This window comes from Meles meles, chromosome 8 (assembly GCF_922984935.1).
Source record: "Meles meles chromosome 8, mMelMel3.1 paternal haplotype, whole genome shotgun sequence".
Taxonomy (NCBI): Eukaryota; Metazoa; Chordata; class Mammalia; order Carnivora; family Mustelidae; genus Meles; species Meles meles.
In genome coordinates this window covers 7,035,353-7,055,477 of record NC_060073.1, presented here as the reverse complement: position 1 = coordinate 7,055,477, position 20,125 = coordinate 7,035,353, and the positions used below count along the sequence as shown (strand labels likewise).

Sequence of the window (20,125 nt, the reverse complement as noted above, 5' to 3'; positions counted from 1 at the left end):
CGGGCATTAGACAGCCAGCGGTCTGGTGGTTGGCGGATTAAAGATTCCACTGTATGCGGAGCCAGGATGGTTAGGGGCTGTCCCAAAGTTAGTTTGGTTGCGTCCTTGATGAGGACCGCGATTGCTGCTATCATTTTTAGACATGGTGGCCAGCCTGCCGCCACGGGGTCTAACTTCTTGGAGAGGTAGGCAATAGGGCGTCTCCAAGGCCCGAGTCTTTGAGTTAGGACCCCCTTAGCAAATCCTTGTTTTTCATCAACAAAGAGGTCGAAGGGCTTTGTTATGTCTGGCAGGCCTAATGCCGGAGATTTAAGGAGCGCTTGTTTGATATGGTCAAATGCCTGCTGTTGTTGCTCAGTCCAAACAAAAGGAGTATCTTGTTTGGTTAAGGGGTACAGAGGAGCCGCTATCTCTGCAAACCCCGGAATCCATAGTCTACAGAAGCCTGCTGTTCCTAAGAATTCCCGCAATTGCCTGTGGTTTTGAGGTGCGGGGATGCCAGAGATAGTCTCTTTTCTCGCGGCTGTTAGCCATCGTTAGCCACTATATAACTCATAACCCAGGTAAGTGACTTTAGTCTGGCAGATCTGGGCCTTCTTTGTGGATGCCCTATATCCCAGTTGGCCTAGGGTTAATAGGAGGTTCCCAGCACCTGTTCGGCAGTCCTCTTTCTTTACAGTAGGCACATTGGTTTCGGTCTACACGGGGCCTCCTTATGTCTCCCTCCCTGTCTGACCTTCCTGCCTCTGGTCCTTGGCTGCCTTGCACTACGGTGGCCAAGATTTTGCTAAGTTCCTTACTTCATCTTGTAAAGAGAAGTCTTGTAGATTCTCTAAACGCTGTAGTTTATTCCTTATATCTGGTGCTGACTGCCAAATAAATGCCATTGAAACGTTTCCTCTCTGCTCATTGCTATCTGGGTCAAAAGGCATATACCTGCGATAAGTCTCCTTAAGCCTTTCCAGGAAAGCGGTTGGAGATTCCTCTGACCCCTGAGTTACCTGTCTTACTTGAGCCAAATTGGTGGGGCGACGCCCCGCATTATGGAGACCTGCTATGAGTAACTGGCGGTAAAGATTTAGGTGGGATCTGGGATGGGGTGAGGGACGGGGGGGAGCGGAGGGTCCTGGGGGAGAAGTGGTGTATGGAAGGGGTTTGGGCTTTGGGTGAACGAAGGGAAAGACCCAAGGAGGAGGATCATCAACCAGGCTTTTCCCACACTACAACATAGGGTACTTGGTCTGGATGGCCTTGGGGTCCCTGGTCGAAGACTCGTTCTTTGACCTGCAAAATAACATAAATATTAAAGGTTCCATCTTTGGGCCACCCAACGTTAAAGGTGGGCCATTCTGAAGTACAGAGGGTCTGCCATTTCCTTCTTCTGACTTCCACCGGCAGGTTATTGGCTCGGATTTGGACGTCTCTCCAGTGTCCTAAAGTGAGACTCAAAGGGGTGGTAAGTGTCTGTCCCATTTTGGAATCAGAGAAAACCCAAAGGGCAACGAAAAAGACACACAAAACACATAAAACACTTAACGAGCCGGCAAAAAGAAACGCTGCGCGATTTCGGTGCAAAACCGAAAGTACAGATTCAGATGGCTGTAAGGAAATATGAGTTTCCTCTGTGGCCCACAGACGGACGTATCCCTCGGACACGTGTGGGGCCCCGAAAAAACGGGCCCCTCTGATCCCTGGGGCGTCCCCCAGGGTGGCAGGGGAGAAGTCCGAGTTCGTCAACTCCTTCTCAAGCTGCCCAGAATACAGCTCTACTACGCGTAGTAGTACAGTCCTATACAGGCGTATAGGCAGAACAGACGGGAAACGAGAACATGAGACAAGAGACGAGAACCCAGTTATTAAGGCTTAAATGCTGGCCAGCTTACCTCCCGGTGGGAGTCGGTTGGATCCTTGGGCAGGAGTCCGATGGTCTCGGTGGAACCTCCAAATGAAAGACCCGCGGATCCCGTGCCCAAGAATTCAACACTGCCACAGGATGCAAACAGCAAGAGGATCTTTATTGCAACGCGGGCGCCTGCGGGTGATCAGCAGCTCCTGCTAGCTGAGCACACCAGGCTGGGGTGGTGCAGGATTTTTATAGACAGGTACAAACAAGTGTTGGGTGGGGCGGAGCTGATTGGCTGACAGTTCCAACTTTTGAAAAAGGCATATTGGTGTTAGCGGATTGGCCTTGGAGGACCCGCGCGCGCGAATGAGAATGCGGGAAGGGGAAGTAGGAAGGGAAGTTGGTTCTTATTACCCAGCAGAGATATATCCTGCCTACGAGACTATGTGGCCCCCTGCCTGCGTGACTATGCTTTGGCTATTAGCGGACGGTATCTTGTGCAAACAGGGGGCAAGCGTCACGCCCTAAAAGCCAAGCGGTTACAGGAAGGCAAAAGAGCGATAAGTTGTTAGTTAACAAAGGTCTTTCAGTACGTTGAGCTTGGGGACTTCAAAAAAAAAAAAAAAAAAAAAAAAAAAGGAAAAGAAAAGAAAAGAAAAAGAAAAAAAGCAGCAGCATTAGCAGCTAGAGGCACCGCACGCCCTGTACAGGCATCTAACACTCTCGGCCTTCTCGCAGACTCCTGTGAAGTTGCCCACCCCCCCACACCCCCAGATTAGGAATGGGGGGAAACTGAGCCGCCCCCCCAGGGAACGAGCCAATGCCAGGATGTCAAGCACGCGATCTCCGGCTCCACGGTCGGCGCTGCGTCCGCGGCATCCAGGGACATATTCCGGGGGCCTCTGCGTGCGGGGCTGCGGGACTGGGAGCCACGACTCGCTTTCCTTCTGGGAGGGAAGCACCGCACAAGTTCCAGTCAATCCTGCCCCTCGAGAGGCTGGAGGGAACCCAGGGCTCTCCCGGAACCTCTTCGCTCGGGGAGGAAAGAGACGGGGGAACGCTAGTCTCGAAGGACCCAGGGCTGCAGGGGGACGTTTCAGCTGAAGGACTGCCTCGTTGCAACAAGAACTTTATGGCTCCCGGAAGTGCTTCCTCCCGGTCCTTTTCCCAGCCTCACGGCCGTGGGCTGCAGTTGGAGCGATGGCGGCGGTAGCCGCTGGGCCTGGCACGGGGTCTGGCCCTGGGGACTCTCCGGAGGGGCCCGAGGCAGAGGCCCCGGAGCGTCGGCGGAAGGCGCACGGGATGCTGAAGATTTACTACGGCCTCTCGGAGGGGGAGACGGCGGGGCGCCCCCCAGGGTCGGACCCCCTCGACCCGACGGATCTCAACGGGGCGCACTTCGACCCGGAAGTGTACCTGGACAAGGTGTGTTTTTGCGTGTTGGGGGAACCAAGCCCCTGATACATTGCACCCCCAGGTCACGACTTCGACTTTGTTGCGGGGATGAGGGAAGCAGGGGCTCCTAAAAACAAGATGACCCTCGGGGAGGAAGCGGGGGCAGAGCTGGAGTCTAAGGGGGGGCATGGCAGACTTGCCCTGGCCTGAGGAGGTGCGGAGTCGGAGGCTGATGTTCTGGTAGGCCCGTGGCAGGGGGCGTGGCCCGGGCGCAGACGGGCTTCGGACTGGGCCCTGGCTGGGGCTGAGCATTTCAAAGGCTGACAAACCCCAAACCGGGTCGAATCCAGTAACTCCTGACCTATGCCACTGATAGGCCCCCTGTCTAGGATTCCCGACAGGGGTCGGATGAGGGTTTTCTTGCACCGAAAGCCGACCGGGTAGGGGTTAGCCGAGGGCCATGGGGGTCCCCGGACCTGAGCACTAACACCCCGATTTCCTCCAGCTGCGTAGAGAGTGTCCCCTGGCCCAGCTGATGGACAGTGAGACAGACATGGTGCGGCAGATCCGGGCTCTGGACAGCGACATGCAGACCCTGGTCTATGAGAACTACAACAAGTTCATCTCCGCCACAGGTGATTCCTGCTGGGACACACAGTCCCGCTGCTTACCCGTTGTCCTGTGTTGGGGAAACCAGCAGGGGATTCAGGGGGAGGAGACCCAGACTCTAGTCTTTCCCTGACATTAATCCCCTCTCACCTCTCTCTCTCAGAGCTTTTGTGGTCAAATGACTAGAGAGGTAATAGCTGCTCTCAGAGTGTTGCTCTAAGGATCAAAGAGGAGAAAAAACAAAATGAAATTTTAGACTGACATGGGTTTGAACCACTTGGAATCCCAGACACTAAGGGTGTTTCAGGATGAGTTTGTTTCTCTTATTAGTGGTAGCTTTCTTCTCTTGTCCAGGTCTGTCTTGTGGCTGGGCTTGTCTCTCTTTCTCTCCCTTCCTCTATCCTTTTACCCCTTTTATTTATTTTTAAAGATTTTATTTATTTATTTGACACAGAGAGAGAGATCCCAAGCAGAGCAGAGAGGCAGGCAGGGGGTGGGGAGCAGGCTCCCTGCTGAGCAGAGAGCCCAATGCAGGGCTCGATCCCAGGACCCTGAGATCATGACCTGAGCCAAAGACAGAGGCTTAACCCACTGAGCCACCCAGGCGCCCCCTTTTCCCCCTTTTAAATCAAGCAAAGAAACAGAAAACTTAGGACATTAAGGGACACAAAGATTATGTAAAGGTGTTTTTTTTTTTTTTTTTTTTTTCCCTTCCTGCCCCATTTATTCTCAGTCTAGGACAGTGCTAGACAATGTTCAGCTATCAGTCACAGTAACTACTCTTCTTATGTTGGTGAAATGCACTACTCAGACTTGCATGATAATTTTGGACCCGTGTGTACCTAGTCCTAGAGGCAGGTCTTCAGGGTCTGTCTGTGGTCCCTGAGAATGTTGGGTGAACCTTTGTGAGTTTCGTTCTGACATCGCTTACCCTGCTGGTGTCACAGTCCTGGGTGTGGTGCTCATTGTTCTTTTGTCTGATGTGAAGCAGGTTCAATGAGTAGGCATCTCTTTATTTGCTAATAGCAGCATCCACCTACAAGAATTTCTGGGGGTGCCTGGGCATCTCAGCTGGCTAACAATCCGACTCTTGATTTTGGTTCAGGCTGTGATCTCAGAGTGGCAAGATGGAGATTGAGCCTCGTGTTGGGGCTCCAAGACTCAGTGGGGAGTCTGCTTCTCTCTCCCATTCTTCCTCTCCCTCTGCCCCTCCCCCACCATGCTCTAGATCACAAGTAGGCAGAGAGGCAGGCAGAGAGAGAGAGAGGAGGAAGCAGGCTGTCCGCAGAGCAGAGAGCCCGATGCGGGGCTCGATCCCAGAACCCTGGGATCATGACCTGAGCTGAAGGCAGAGGCCTTAACCCACTGAGCCACCCAGGCGCCCCAATCGTTTTTAAGAAAAGAAATCATCATAATTTCTGAGCTACGGAATTTCCCACCAGAATTTTGCAAGCATTGCATTTTCCCTGTGTTAGAATTTGTATAGTTTTGACATTGAGCTCTTGCTTAATGAGGATGGCTTGTTATTTTATCTTTTTCCTAAGAAAGGGAGAAAATTATAAAGTGAGTGTTGGAATCAGGTTCTAAATCTATAAATACTTTAAAGTCTTACATCCATTCAAGAAGTATTCATTGAATGCCTCTTTTTTTGGGGGGGAGGGGGGCCAAGAGCTGTTCTGCATATTGAGGATATAGTAATGAACCAGCTAGGTCGAGCCCCTCCCTGCAGCCCATATCCTAGTTGGGGAGACAGTCAATGAATGCACAAAGGCGGTAGTAAGTGCTAGAAGAAGAAAATAGAGAGAAAAGATGTATGTGTGGGTCTGCCTTTAGCTAGAGTAAGTATAAGACCTGTGGGAGGTCGTGACATTTGAGCAGGACTTTGAGGAGAGCGAACCAGCCCTGGTGGGGGAGGAAGCATCAGGGGCAGAGGGTCTGAAGAAAGGGCATGTCAGGTGTATTCAGAGTATGGCAGGAAGTTAAGAGGGAGCGAGGGAGGAGGAGAGTGGTGGGAGAGAGGGTAGAGGGTTTTGTAGAGGACCAGATTTTGTAGGGACATAAACGTGTTTATGAGGATCCCGCTCTTTACTCGGAATGAGATGAAATGAGAAGAATGCGGTAACCTAACTTTTATTTCAAAAGGACCCCTCTGTCCACTCTGTGGGGAAGGGACCATAGGGAGGCAAGGGTGGCCGAGCCCCCCATTAGGTGGCTGTTGCAGCAAGTCCAGGCGAGATGCTGGTGGCATGGACCAGGATGACAGCAGGGGAAAGTGGAAGCATCTGAAATTGGTTTTGAATTGCTTACCTGAAGGGTCTGGAGTTCAGACAAGGCTGGAACTCGAGGTACGGGGGAGTAGGAGGGGCTCTCCGAGGGAGGAAGTATACAGAGAGAAGAGAAGAGCTCTAAGGACAGAGCCCTGGGGCATCCTGACGTTCGGAACTATCGAAGAGAAGGAGGATCTCACAAAGGAAGCATCATTTGCGGAGGTTTGAGGACAGTCAGGGGCCTGGGTGTCTGAGCAGCCGCAGGAAGGAGGCATTCCAGGAAATAGAATTAATAAGCTTGGCTGAAACATTAGCGTATGGAGTGCTGGTGGATGGTGCCCAGAGAGAGGGAAGACCGCAGGGGCAGAGTCTTCGGGAAAGGGGGAGGAGATAGAGCAGTGCACCGGCAAGGGGTTGGCCTTCACGAAGGGTCAGGAGCTCCTCTGCTGTAGCAGGGAGAGCTCGTGTGGGCAGAGGCAGTCAGGTGGGCAGCTGTGGCAGAGTGTAAGTACACAGTAAGGAAGCGCGCCTTTATCCATACTCAGCGCTAAGCTAAGCAAGGAGTTCAGACACGAGAGTGATATGGCAGATTCCTGTTCTGAAAAGATCCCTCCAGCTGCTGTGGGAGGAGTGGGTTGGAGAGGTCTAAAATGTAGGGAGGCCTTTTCGCTTGTCCAAGCCAGAGATCTGGGGAGCTTACATCAGGTTAGTAGCGGTGGAGATGGACGGTGATGGGCAAACCGAGAAATATTTGCGGCAGTATCAACGGGCCATAGTGTTGAGGAGCTTTGGGCATGAGGTTTCAGCTTGACAGTCGGATGGTGGGTGTGGTGCTCAAGAAACCGCAAGAAAATCAGGTGTGGGAAGAGGGTCATGATGAGCTAGAGTTTTGCTTTGGTTTGGTTTGATTATTACTTCTAAAGGGGAGCCAGGCGTGAAATGAACCCGGGAGATCCTGTGGGGTGAAGCATGTCAGATAATAACAGCATCTGCTGTCAGAAGAAACCTTGTTGTTGTTTTTTTTAAGATTTTTATTTATTTATTTGACAGAGGGAGAGAGAGAGAGATCACAAGTAGGCAGAGAGGCAGGCAGAGAGAGAGAGGGGGAAGCAGGCTCCCTGCTGAGCAGCGAGCCCGATGCAGGGCTCGATTCCAGGACCCTGGGATCATGACCTGAGCTGAAGGCAGAAACTTAACCCACTGAGCCACCCAGGCGCCCATGTCCGAAGGAATCTTGGTGGATCTAGTCCACCCCGTCTTTTCTTTCCTTGGAGTACTGTTAAGGAGTGGCCTTCTGACTAAGGGGAGTCTTTATTGAGGGGGTGGGTTCTCATAATGCTGAGACTAAGGGAGGTAGGTTTCGAGGTGTTTGGAGCGATACAAAAGGAGCTGACAAGAAGGCAGACGGATATGTCGTCCCAGAGCTCAGAGGAGGGATCTGGGCTGGACGTTGATAAGCCTGCGAGTCCAGTGGGAAGAGGAGGAGATTTTCAAGTGGAAGTGTGGGTGGGATTGCCCGAGGACTGGATAGAGCCTGAGAAGAGCAGAGAGCCCAGGACAGAGCTTTGAGGAATGCCTGTTTGATGGCCCTGGAGAGGAGGACGAGCCTGCAGTGGAGACAGAAGTAGCCATAGAGGGAAGGTGGTGTCTGCATGACGCTACATCCCTCTGACCGACTCATTCGTTTGTTCACTTACTTGCCAAATAGTTGATGGCTTGTGTGCCAGGCACTGTTCTAGGCACAGGGATGTAGCTGCAAACAAGACAGTTTCTCAGCCATCACAGAGGATACGTTCTAGAGAAAGAGACAGATGATAAATAGAGATCCTCTGGCTCAGCAAGAGCTCTGGAAATGAAACAAGGTAATGGGGGGGGGGGGGTTGGGAGTGGTTTAGAAAGCGGGGCAGAGAAGGGGTTTTGTGAGGTGTTGATGAAGGTGAATGATGCAGAGCTGACTGGGGGAGGGTCTGGAGGCCGAGCTGCTCAGGCTGCGAAAAGAAGCCGTGCAAAGGTCCTGGGAATGCTCTGACCAGAACAAGAGCGACCGGAGGAAGGGAGCAGGACCGATGGCACAGGATATACATGAGGGGTGGCAAGCTTTTTCTGAGAAAAGTACACATTTTAGGCTTTGTGGACCCTCTGGTTTCTGTACTTGTTTCTGCCGTCATAGCCTGAGAGCCGCTGTGGGCTACAGGTGGGGGAATGGACAAGGCTGGATTCTGGTGAAGCGCATTCACGCAAACAACTGTGACATCCAGGATGAAATCAGCAAAAGTCACGGAGCAAGCGCATGGGGAAATCTCCCTTCCAGAAAAGCAACTAAAAAACCTGGCCCAAATGCTCAGAAGCAACTTTTTCCCGGAACTCTAGAAATTAATCAAAGGTTTGCAACCATCTGAGGAGCCTTTGTTCAAGAAAAACAGCTAGATCTTCGTAAAAGTGGTGAATCTGGTGGGTTCCCCCCCTGTTGAAGATTTACTTATTTATTTGAGAGAGAGAGAGCATGAGGAGGAGGGGAAAGAGAGAGAATCTCAACTTGGCACCGAGCCCCACTTGGGGCTTGATCTTGGAACGCTGAGATCATGACCTGAGCTGAAACCGAGTCCGAGACGTAACCAACTGAGCTACCTGGGCGCCCCTCCTGTGCTGTTTTAACTTACCCCCATGATTTCCTCCAGCTCAGTAGTAACCTCAAAAAACAGCGCATTATTTCTCATGTGGAAGGACCAGAACAGGGCTGGAGCTCTTTCAGAGCCTCATGCTGAAGGAATTGTCTGTGTAAGCTGTCTGGTGGTTTCCTGAAAGATTCCACGCCACAGATTTCTCTCTATTTGACCTGACCTTGAAGTTAACCTGGTACTAAAAGCCTCTCACGGAGAAGTGGGGGGTTATTGTCAAAACCAATTCTGCGCAGTTTTTTTTTGTCTGCCTGAAGTGATGGATAACACTTGGGGCCAACAGTAGACTAATTCAAAAGCTTAGAAGGAAAAGCTGAGAATGAGACATCCATATTGAAAGTTGAAGGTCACGTACATCAGGTGGTACACTTGCTTTTAAGAAAGCCCTTGGAATGCTCTTAGTTCTCGCCTCTGGCTCACCTTCAGGCTCCACCCAAGCAGTAAGTGAGAGCTAAGGCAGAGTTGTAAACTGCCTGGTTGAGTGTCTAGGGTATGCCCAACACACATACACACACAGCCCCTGGCAACCCAGGTATTTAAAGAAATCCCTGTCCAATAACTAGCTGACCACTAAGCTGACCAAGTATGGGTTTCAGTGGCTATACCCAACGAAGGACACAGACCGTGCAGAATTGGTTCAGAGACTAGTAGAGGTTTAGGAACTCAGAAAAATAACAAACGGTAGCATTAAACAGCAGCAACAACAAGCCCTGGGCAGGAGAGAGAAGCTGATTTCTAGATTGACCATGTTATATTATTAAAATGTCTGTTGTTTAACAAAACTTTTTGAGACTGGCAAATGAAGGAATACACAGGAAGGAAAAAAAAAATCATTAGAAACTGTCTCTGGAGAAGCCCAGGCATTGAATTTACTACAGAAAGATTGAAATCTGCTATTTTAAACAATATTTATGTGTTTATTAGAGTGTGTGCACAAGTGAAGGGAGGGGTGGAGGAAGAGGGAGAGAGACTGTCAAGCACGCTCTGCAGCCCGGCCAGACGCAGGGCTTGATCCCATGACCCCAGGACCTTGACCTGAGCTGAAATCAAGTGTCGGATGCTGAACGGGCTGAGCCACCTACATGCCCCGGGGTAATGTAGTCTTGTGTGACTGAGCCCTGAACCGGTAAGATCTGACACTAACTCCAGGTAAATAATGTCACAATTAAGTTAAACCGTAGGACACCCAGTTGGTGTTGCAGAATTGCTTGATGCGTGGAAAACCCATACGTCTGCTGACAGATGTGAAGTCGTATTGGAGTACGCCGAGTGGAGGAGACACACAGGAGTGTCTTTCCTCCCTACGGACACCAAAAGCACAAGTAAGCAAAGGAAGGAAATTGGCAAATTGGACTTCATCAGAATTAAAGTTTTGTGGGGGTGCCTGGGTGGCTCAGTCCATTGAGCATCCAGCTCTTGGTTTTGGCTCCTGTCATGATCTCATGGTCATGAGATCGAGCCCCGTGTCAGGCTCTCTGCTTAGCATGAAGTCTGCTTGAGATTCTTTCTCTCCTTCTGTCCCTCCCCCTGCTTGGACACACACTCTCAAAAACAATAAATAAAATCTTAAAAAAAAAAAAAAAAGTTTTGTGTTTCAAAGGTGACTTTTTTTTAAAGGTTTTTTACTTTTTTATTTGACAGAGAGAGCGATCACAAGTAGGCAGAGAAGCAGGCTCCCTGCTGAGCAGAGAACCCAATGCGGGGCTTGATCTCAGGACCCTGGGATCATGACCTGAGCCGAAGGCAGAGGCTTTAACCTACTGAGCCCCCCAGGAGCCCCCCAAAGGTCACTATTGAGAAAGTAAAGGACAATCACAGAATGGGAGAAGGTATTTGTAAGTCATACATCTACTAAGGGTCTCATGTCCAGAATATATAAAGAACTCAGACAACATAGCACTAAAAAGACAAATAGCCCTATATACAAATGGAGGAAGGAGTTGAATCGACGTTTCTCCAAAGAACATACACAAATGACCAAAGAGCACACGTAAAGATGCTCGCATCATTTGTTATTGGGAAAGTGCAAATCAGAACCAGAGTGAGGGGCGCCTGGGTGGCTCAGTCGGCTGAATGTCTGCCTTCGGCTCAGTCATGATCCCAGGGTCCTGGGCTTGAGTCCTGCATTGGGCTCCCTGCTCAGTGGGAAGCCTGCTTCTCTCTCTGACAAATAAATAAAATCTTTTTTTTTTTTTTTAAGATTTTTATTTATGTGACAGAGAGAGAGAGAGAGATCACAAGTAGGCAGAGAGAGAGAGGGGAAGCAGGTTCCCTGCCAAGCAGAGAGCCTGATGTGGGGCTCGATCCCAGGACCCTGAGATCATGACCTGAGCCGAAGGCAGAGGCTTAACCCACTGAGCCACCCAGGTGCCCCAAATAAAATCTTAAAAACACGAAAACAGTGAGATACCACTGCACACCACTGGGATTTCCAGAAAATGGTGTGTAACAGACGTTGGTGAGGACGTGGAGGATTTGGAACTCTTGAATTACTGGCAGGAAGACAGAATGGTGCACCTGGAAATACTTTGGCCATTCCTCGAAGAGCTAAGCACAGAGTTAGCATATGCCCCAGAAATTCCGCTCGTGGGAACATGCTGAAGAGAACTGAAAACACGTTCACGCAAAAGCACGTACATGAATGCTCATAGCAGCATCATTCATAATAGCCCGAAGGAGCAATCCAGATGGCCACCAGTTGGTGGATGGGGAGCCGGATGTGGATCCACACAATAGAACATGCCTCGGCCGTAATAAACCATGACATACTGACTGACGCTGTAATGTAGAGAACCTTGCAGAAGTGCTAAATGAAAGAAGCCAGGCGCAAGAGGCCGAGTTTTGTGTAATTCCATTTGTGTTAAATGTACAGAACAGGCGAATGCATAGAAATAGAAAACAGATGAGTGGTTGGCAGGGACTGAGGCAAGGGAGAAATGGGGAGTGACTGCCAAGGGTTACAGGGCTTCTCTTTGGGGTAACGAATGTTCTGGAACTAGATGATGATATCAGTTACACGATTTTTTGGGGGGGGAAGTTTTATCTTAGTCTTCATTTTTTAAATTTATATTCAGTTAATTAACATAGAATGTATTGTTTGTTTCGGGGTCCAGGTCTGTGCTTCATCGGTCTCCTCTAAGACCTAGTGCTTATTAGAACAGTTACACAATCTTGTGAATATACTAAAAATATTAAAAAGCACTGAATTTTTAAGAAAGATTTTATTTGACAGAGAGAGAGAGCACTTGTGAGTGGGGGTTAGAGGGGCAGAGGGAGAAGGAGCAGCAAGTTCCCCGCTGAGCGAGGAGCCTGACGTGGAGCTCGGTCCCAGGACCCTGGGATCATGACCTGCGTGGAAGGCAGATGCCCAACCGACTGAGCCACCCAGGGTGCCCCCAAAACCACTGAATTTTATGGTATTTCGATCATATCCCAGTTAAAAACCAAAATGCTAAACAGGGATCAAGTCAGGTTTGCCCTCCAGGCTGTACTTTGCCAACCTCTGGCCTCGACATTTAGATTATGTAATATTGCATTTATCTGTTTCAAAACCGAAAAGGTCTCAAAGGTTGTACCGTGAAAAGGCTCTTCCCATTCCTTTCCCTAGGCAGTGACAAAGCAACCTTTAACAGTAAACGTTATTGAAGATGCACAGACATACAGAAAAGTGCACAGGTCACAGGAGGACAGCTGCGTGAGTTTCCTGAATGGAACCCATCCGCAGTCAGCACCCAGGCTGGCAAGGCCCCCTGCAGCCTCCTACCAGTCACCACCCACTCCCCTCCCAAGCTAGGATCCAAACATTTGCCCTAGTGCAAGCTGCTTTTCTTAACAGGCTGCAAATAGTTCAAGGACATGCAGTGTTGTCTTTATTACTCAGTGGTGTGGGTTTTTGTGTCCTTGTTTTTTCACATGGTAACAACTTCTATTTCCATTTCAATGGCTCTGTGCCTGTGCATTCAGCAACAATGACACCAGCAGTAGGTTTTCTTTTACTCTGTTTCAGTGACAACTTAGTGTTTGGATTTTTTTTACCCCCTTTGGAAGTCAGATTCAAATTTCCTTGAACCTAAGCATCAAGGACCCAAATACCTACTCCAAAAAGGAATCTGCTCTTTTGATGGTATCATTTGACAGACCTGGAAGGAGATTATGTCAACAAGTTACATTGTTTATAAGCAAAACAGAATTTGGGGGAGGATGAAATGCCTCTTGGGCTTCCCGGCTTCTCCATGACCATTAGCCCATGATCCTTCTGGTGCCTCAGCTTCCCTCTTTTGCCTTTGCTCTCCTTTTATTCAGGTTGTTTTTTTGTTAAGATTTTTTAAAAAAATATTTTATTTATTTATTTGACAGACAGAGATCACAAGTAAGTAGAGAGGCAGTCAGAGAGAGAGAGGAGGAAGCAGGCTCCCCGCTGAGCAGAGAGCCCGATGTGGGGCTCGATCCCAGGACCCTGGGACCATGACCTGAGCCGAAGGCAGCGGCTTAACCCACTGAGCCACCCAGGCGCCCCTTGTTAAGATTTTTAAAAGATTATTTATTTATTTATTTGACAGAAATCACAAGTAGGCAGAGAGGCAGGCAGAGAGAGGAGGAAGCAGGCTCCCCGCTGAACAGAGAGCCCGATGCGGGGCTCGATCTCAGGACCTTGAGATCATGACCTGAGATGAAAGCAGAGGCTTAACCCACTGAGCCACCCAGGCGCCCCCTTTTCTTCAGTTTTTAATTGCACAGCACTGTGTGTGCTGTGTTCGTTAATTCACTGTCAATGGCTTGGCAATGCAATCATCCTTTTCTAACAAAAGACAAACACCTCCAGAGTGGGGCCCCAATGAGTAGTATAGTCATTTCATTTATGTGAGTTTACTTTTTAGCAACTTTCCTCTCTAGAGAATCATCTCTAAGAATAAGCATGAGCGGGTCTTGTGCCATAGACCGTGTTGCTAACATGAAAAGCTCGTTGTGCTGATTCATGGCTTCCTTGTGTAAATTTTTAGAACCTCTCAGTTGCTCCATAGATTTTAGCTCTGTGGGTTCTTTTTTTTTTTTGGTGGGTTCTTTTTTTATCTTCTCTCTTTTTTTCCCTGCAACTTCTGTGTCTGTTCCCTTTGATTTTCCTAGTCATTGTCATTGATGTTTCTTTCCTTCCCTTGCTTCTCTCGCTGTCTCCCCAAGTTGGCTTGCTGCCCCCGGCCTGCTCAGAGAATAATCCCATGGTCCAGGAGCCACACACAAACCAGGTGTGGGTGGGAAGGCTCATGGATAACTGCAGGTAGATGGTGCCCGGTTCCTTTCCATAAACATTCATCAGTTTGCACAACCACCGGCAGCTAAGAGAATAGCTCTTCGTAAATACCCTGGTCGATACCGTTACCAACATTTTCATCTTTGACAATCCCATAGGTGAAAAGTGAAAATCTCGGTAGTTGCCGTTCTTCTGTGAGGGAAGTGGAACATCTTTTGCCTCTTTAAGAACTGTTTGATATCCTTGTCTCTGAATTGCCTGTTCATGTCTTTTTCCTATTTTTCTATAGGGCTGTTCATTTTCATATTGATTTAGAAGAATTCTTTATATACTAAGGAAAAGTAGCCCTCTATGAAATGACCTGCAGCTCTTTTTAAATTTTATTTGTTATTTTTAAAAAGATTTTATTTATTGACAGCGAGAGAGCATGAGAGAGCGGATCATGACATGAGCTGAAGGCAGACACTCACTGACTGAACCACCCAGGTGCCCCTTTTTAAAAAATTTCATCTTTGGGGCACCTGGGTGGCTCAGTCATTAAGCGTCTGCTTTTGGCTCAGGTCATGATCCCAGAGTCCTGGGAGCGAGCCCCGAATCTGGCTCCCTGCTCGGCAGGGAGTCTGCTTCTCCCTCTCCCTGTCTCTCAAATAAATAGATAAAATCTTTTTTAAAAAGTTCGTCTTTTGGGGCGCCTGGGTGGCTCAGTGGGTTAAAGCCTCTGCCTTCGGCTCAGGTCATGATCTCAGGGTCCTGGGATCGAGCCCCACATCGGGTTCTCTGCTCCGCAGGGAGCCTGCTTCCTTTCCTCTCTCTCTGCCTGCCTCTCTGCCTAGTTGTGATTTCTCTCTGTCAAATAAATAAAATATTAAAAAAAAAAAAAGTTCGTCTTTTGATTTAGCTCTTGGGGGTTTTTGCAGATCAAACAATTTTATTAATCTCCTCTTTGATGACTTTTGAGTTTGATGTGTTGTAGAGTGACCTTTCTATCCCTAATATTATTTAAAATTATTCCTGATTTTCTTCACATACTTTTGTGATTACATTTTTAAATCACACTTAAACTTGGATTCGTCTGCTCTGTGTGTGATTGTGTATATGTTAGGTGGGAGGTCTGAATCCAACTATACTTTTGTTTTAAATGGCTCTCCATTTGTCCCCCAACACTATTTGTTGAATATTTCATCTTTTGCCCACTGACTTGGAATGGTACCCTTATCCCAATAATACATTTCTTTCTTTATGGATTTTTATTTTTGTTTTTTTTTTAAGGTTTATTTATTTATTAGAGAGAGCAGAGGATGCGAGAGAGAAAGGATTGGGGGGAGGGGCAGAGGGAGAAACAGACTCCCTGCTGAGCAGGGAGCCTGATTCGGGGCTTGATCTCAGGACCCTGGGACCATGACCTGAGCAGAAGGCAGACACTTAACCGACTGAGCCACCCAGGCATCCCCATATGGATGGATGTTCTTGTCCACAAGGAGGTGACAGTGATCAGCAACTTAGAGGTGTGGCACCGAGGACAATAGGGATGGCAGCAAGAGGGGTGTAGTTTGATGGCATGGTCTTCCAAGAAGCTGGGGTCTTAAAGGGAGGAAGAGTAGAAACTATCTAGAGGTGTCAAGGGGCCAGGCTCTGAGGCACTGGGTGTGAGAAGAACTGTCTCCTTAGGCAGGTTTCCCTTAAGACAAAAGGGAAAGGACCTTTCAGAGAGGGTTGGCTGTGTTCCAGAAGGTGAAGTGAGAGGGCTTGGGCATTCTGGGAGGGTCATGAAGGTGTCTCCTCTGTGCCAGGCAGTGGGTTGGACACAGAGGACGCCCCTCAGCAGGAGCAGACAGGTTCCTGCCAAGTGCTCTGTGCTCTCCTTTGGCATCTTGAGCAGGAACTGTGGGTCCGTAAGCCTCTCCTCACTGCACCAGGGCACACCATGGGTGCTCCCTTCCATTTACTGTGACCAAGCACCATGGCAGACCCTTTTGCACTGAATCATCAATGTGATCCTTGAGCTGGCTCAGGAGCACCTGGGAAGGAGGCGTGAGCGTGCGCACGCGCATGAGTGTGTGTTGGGGGAGCATTTGGACCCTGCCTCAAGCTGAGTGCTGCCCCTGTGCCAAGTCATCCCCCTTGCCCTCTCCCGCTCCCTTGCCCGCGCAGACACCATCCGGAAGATGAAGAACGACTTCCGGAAGATGGAGGACGAGATGGACCGGCTGGCCACCAACATGGCGGTGATCACGGACTTCAGCGCGCGCATCAGCGCCACCCTGCAGGACCGCCACGAGCGCATCACCAAGCTAGCAGGTGGGCCGGGCGGCGGCGCGGGAGCCGGAGCTGCTGCGGACCGCCCGGGGCGCTGGGGCTCACACCACCTGTCCCGTCCCCCAGGCGTGCACGCGCTGCTGCGGAAGCTGCAGTTCCTCTTCGAGCTGCCCTCGCGCCTCACCAGGTGCGTGGAGCTGGGCGCCTACGGGCAGGCGGTGCGCTCCCAGGGCCGCGCGCGGGCCGTGCTGCAGCAGTACCAGCACCTGCCCTCGTTCCGCGCCATCCAGGACGACTGCCAGGTCATCACGGCTCGCCTGGCTCAGCAGCTGCGGCAGCGCTTCAGGTGCGGCCCCGGGGGCGCTGACCCACCCCGCCCGGCGTCTCCCCCACCGCCCAGCCCACCCCGACTTGTGTCGGCCTGTCCTTCACCGCCCCCTCCCACCTCGCAGGGAGGGCGGCTCGGGCGCCCCGGAGCAGGCAGAGTGCGTGGAGCTGCTGCTGGCCCTGGGCGAGCCGGCGGAGGAGCTGTGTGACGAGTTCCTGGCGCACGCCCGCGGGCGGCTGGAGGCCGAGCTGCGGAGCCTGGAGGCAGAGCTGGGGCCCTCCCCTCCCGCTCCCGACGTCTTAGAGTTCACCGATCTCGGAGGAAGTGGCTTCGTGGGTGGCCTCTGCCAGGTGGCCTCGGCCTACCAGGAGCTGTTTGCGGCCCAGGGCCCGGCGGGTGCCGAGAAGCTGGCGGCCTTCGCCCGGGAGCTGGGTGGCCGCTACTTTGCGCTCGTGGAGCGGCGGCTGGCCCAGGAGCAGGGCAGCGGCGACAACTCGCTGCTGGTGCGGGCGCTGGACCGCTTCCATCGGCGCCTCCGCGCGCCTGGGGCCTTGCTGGCCGCTGCAGGGCTGGCGGAGGCCGCCACGGAGATTGTGGAGCGGGTGGCCCGGGAGCGCCTGGGCCACCACCTGCAGGGCCTGCGCGCTGCCTTCCTGGGTTGCCTGACCGACGTGCGGCAGGCTTTGGCTGCACCTCGCCTGGCTGGAAAGGAAGGCCCCGGCCTGGCCGAGTTGCTGGCCAACGTGGCCAGCTCCATCCTGAGCCACATCAAGGCCTCCCTGGCAGCTGTGCACCTCTTCACGGCCAAGGAGGTGTCTTTCTCCAACAAGCCCTACTTCCGGGTACGGCCTGCCTTTGGGCATATCCCCCCCCAACCCCCATTCTGGGCATTCTTTTATTCATTCTAGAGTTTGGCAGTTTGCAGGGCACCAGTCCTTGCCCAGGAGCTCTGGATGTGGTTTTGGTTGGCAGGAGGAAGGCTGGCACAGCCTGGAGGGGAGGGGGAGGCTGGGAGGGCATCTGCAGGCAGGGTCCCCAGCACTGGCTTCGTCCCTCTGCAACCCCCCGCCCCCCGCCAAGCAGGGGCACTGCTCTTGGGTCCTGGAATGCAGGAGGAAGCTGCCCCTTGGAGAGGGGCTAGGGCATTTAGGGTCCCAGACGAGGGTCATTAGCAGCCCCTGCCTGGGAGAGGGGACCTGCTATGTATCCGGGGCCCTCCTTCTCACAGGGCGAGTTCTGCAGCCAGGGTGTTCGCGAGGGCCTCATCGTGGGCTTCATCCGCTCCATGTGCCAGACAGCGCAGAGCTTCTGTGACAGCCCCGGGGAGAAGGGGGGTGCCACACCGCCAGCTCTGCTCCTGCTGCTCTCCCGCCTCTGCCTGGACTATGAGACAGCCACCATCTCCTACATCCTCACCCTCACTGACGAACAGTTTCTCGTGCAGGTGAACCACCGGCTCGCAGCAGGGTCAGGGATGGTGGTCTCCCACGGACAGGGCTGTCGTGGTCAGACTCAGGCCCAGCCTGTGCCCTGCTCCTGCCTGGCAGGTGCCCCTGAGCTGCCCCCAGCACTCACTGTCTCTCTGTCCTCTGCGCCCCTGGCTCAGGACCAATCTCCGGTGACGCCCGTGAGCACGCTGTGCGCGGAGGCGAGGGAGACAGCACGGAGGCTACTGACCCACTATGTGAAGGTGCAGGGCCTTGTCATCTCGCAGATGCTGCGCAAGAGTGTGGAGACCCGGGACTGGCTCAGCACCCTGGAGCCCCGGAACGTGCGTGCCGTCATGAAGCGGGTGGTGGAGGACACCACGGCGATTGACGTGCAGGTGCTTCCCCCCAGGCTGGCCGGGGGCTCCTGATGCAGGCTGTGGGTGTGGGGTAGCAGCCATCGGAAGATCAAGACATCAGTGCCTGCGTCTGTGGCCTCGTTCCTCCTGGAACGACTTTGCCCCCCTTTCATCCAGGGAATCAGGGCTGGCAGGGCTAGCACGGAAGATGGGGCCTCAGTACCAAGTCTTATGTCCCGCCTTTGCCCCACTCCCCTGGTTCTCTAAACAATGACCAGGTACCAACTAGATACCAGGTCCCCACTACCCTGTGATTCTCCTAACGAATGAGTTTGTCATTTAGGGTGTCCTGGAGGCTCCCTTTGCTCCGGCCTCCTTGCAATGCCTCCTTTCACCACCAGGTGGGGCTTCTGTATGAAGAGGGTGTCCGCAAGGCCCAGAGCAGCGACTCCAGCAAAAGGACCTTCTCTGTGTACAGCAGCTCTCGGCAGCAGGGCCGCTATGCACCTAGCTACACGCCCAGGTCTGGCTGACCAGGGTAACCCCAGGGGGAATGGACAGAGGAGGATGGGGGTGCAGGGTGGGCTCTGATTGCTTGTCTCCCCCACCATCCAGCGCCCCAATGGACACTAATCTCTTGAGCAACATCCAGAAGCTGTTTTCTGAGCGTATTGACGTGTTCAGCCCTGTGGAGTTTAACAAGGTCTGAGCCCGCAGTGACCTCACCTTCCAGGGGCCCTTGGGAAGTTGGGCTGAAGCAGCCCCATACTGAGTCAGGGAACCTCGGACTCTGTCCCTACCCAGGCTCCATCTCTGGGCTGCTTCTAGGAACGCACGGTCTTCCAGAGCCCCACTGTTACCATACTCCTTGGCCCTCTGCCCTGACGTTGGTGTGCTCCCAGCCTGGGTCTGGATGTGCATGAGAATGCCTCTTTGACTCTTGTCCTTGTCGTTAAAGTAGTCCCGGTCCTCCCCAGGAATTCCTGTCCACACCTTCGTCTCTGCCCCAAACCAGCCCACATTCTGGCACCTGGTGTTCTTTTGTCTCTAACTCAGCAAGCCTCTCGGCTTGCCATGTTAGTGCTGACTCCCACCTCTGCTTCTGATCATTGGCCATCCCTGTCTGTTCTCCAGAAGATGGTGCCAACATGGTATCTGTCCCTCCCTCTTACGGGGGTCCTGGGACTTTAACACCCTGGCCTCTTGCTGTCTCTCTGGCCCCTGCCCAGAACGCGGGTGCCTTCAGGGACCCAACGCCCCTTCCCAACGCCAGCTGTCCCGGGGCTGCATTCCTGTATCCTTGCCCGCAGGTATCCGTGCTAACCGGCATCATCAAGATCAGCCTGAAGACGCTGCTGGAATGCGTGCGGCTGCGCACCTTCGGGCGCTTCGGCCTGCAGCAGGTGCAGGTGGACTGTCACTTCCTGCAGCTCTACCTGTGGCGTTTCGTGGCCGATGAGGAGCTTGTGCACCTGTTGTTGGATGAAGTGGTGGCCTCGGCCGCCCTGCGCTGCCCGGACCCAGTGCCTATGGAACCCAGTGTCGTCGAGGTCATCTGCGAGCGGGGCTAGGCGGGGCCGCTGCCGTGCGGGGGCTCGCGCTGTCGCCCCAACCTCCCCCCATCCCCTGTCTCCGGTGTGTCCGCGGCCCCCTCCCCTCCGGGCCTCCAGACCGGCCAATAAAGACGTGTTGTCTCCTCCTCCCTCTGGCTTGCG

The 20,125-nt window shown here is 52.3% G+C and overlaps 1 protein-coding gene across 1 annotated transcript; it reads left to right on the top strand.

The window, feature by feature from the left end:
• The first annotated feature begins 2,973 nt into the window (after positions 1-2,973).
• VPS51 (VPS51 subunit of GARP complex) lies at positions 2,974-20,109 on the top strand. Its single transcript, XM_046017708.1, has 10 exons — positions 2,974-3,268; positions 3,744-3,873; positions 16,192-16,338; positions 16,423-16,642; positions 16,749-17,466; positions 17,853-18,068; positions 18,231-18,449; positions 18,812-18,933; positions 19,026-19,113; positions 19,721-20,109. The coding sequence occupies exons 1-10, from the start codon at positions 3,044-3,046 to the stop codon at positions 19,979-19,981; spliced, it is 2,346 nt and encodes a 781-aa protein (XP_045873664.1). The 5' UTR covers positions 2,974-3,043; the 3' UTR covers positions 19,982-20,109.
• Positions 20,110-20,125: the final 16 nt, after the last annotated feature.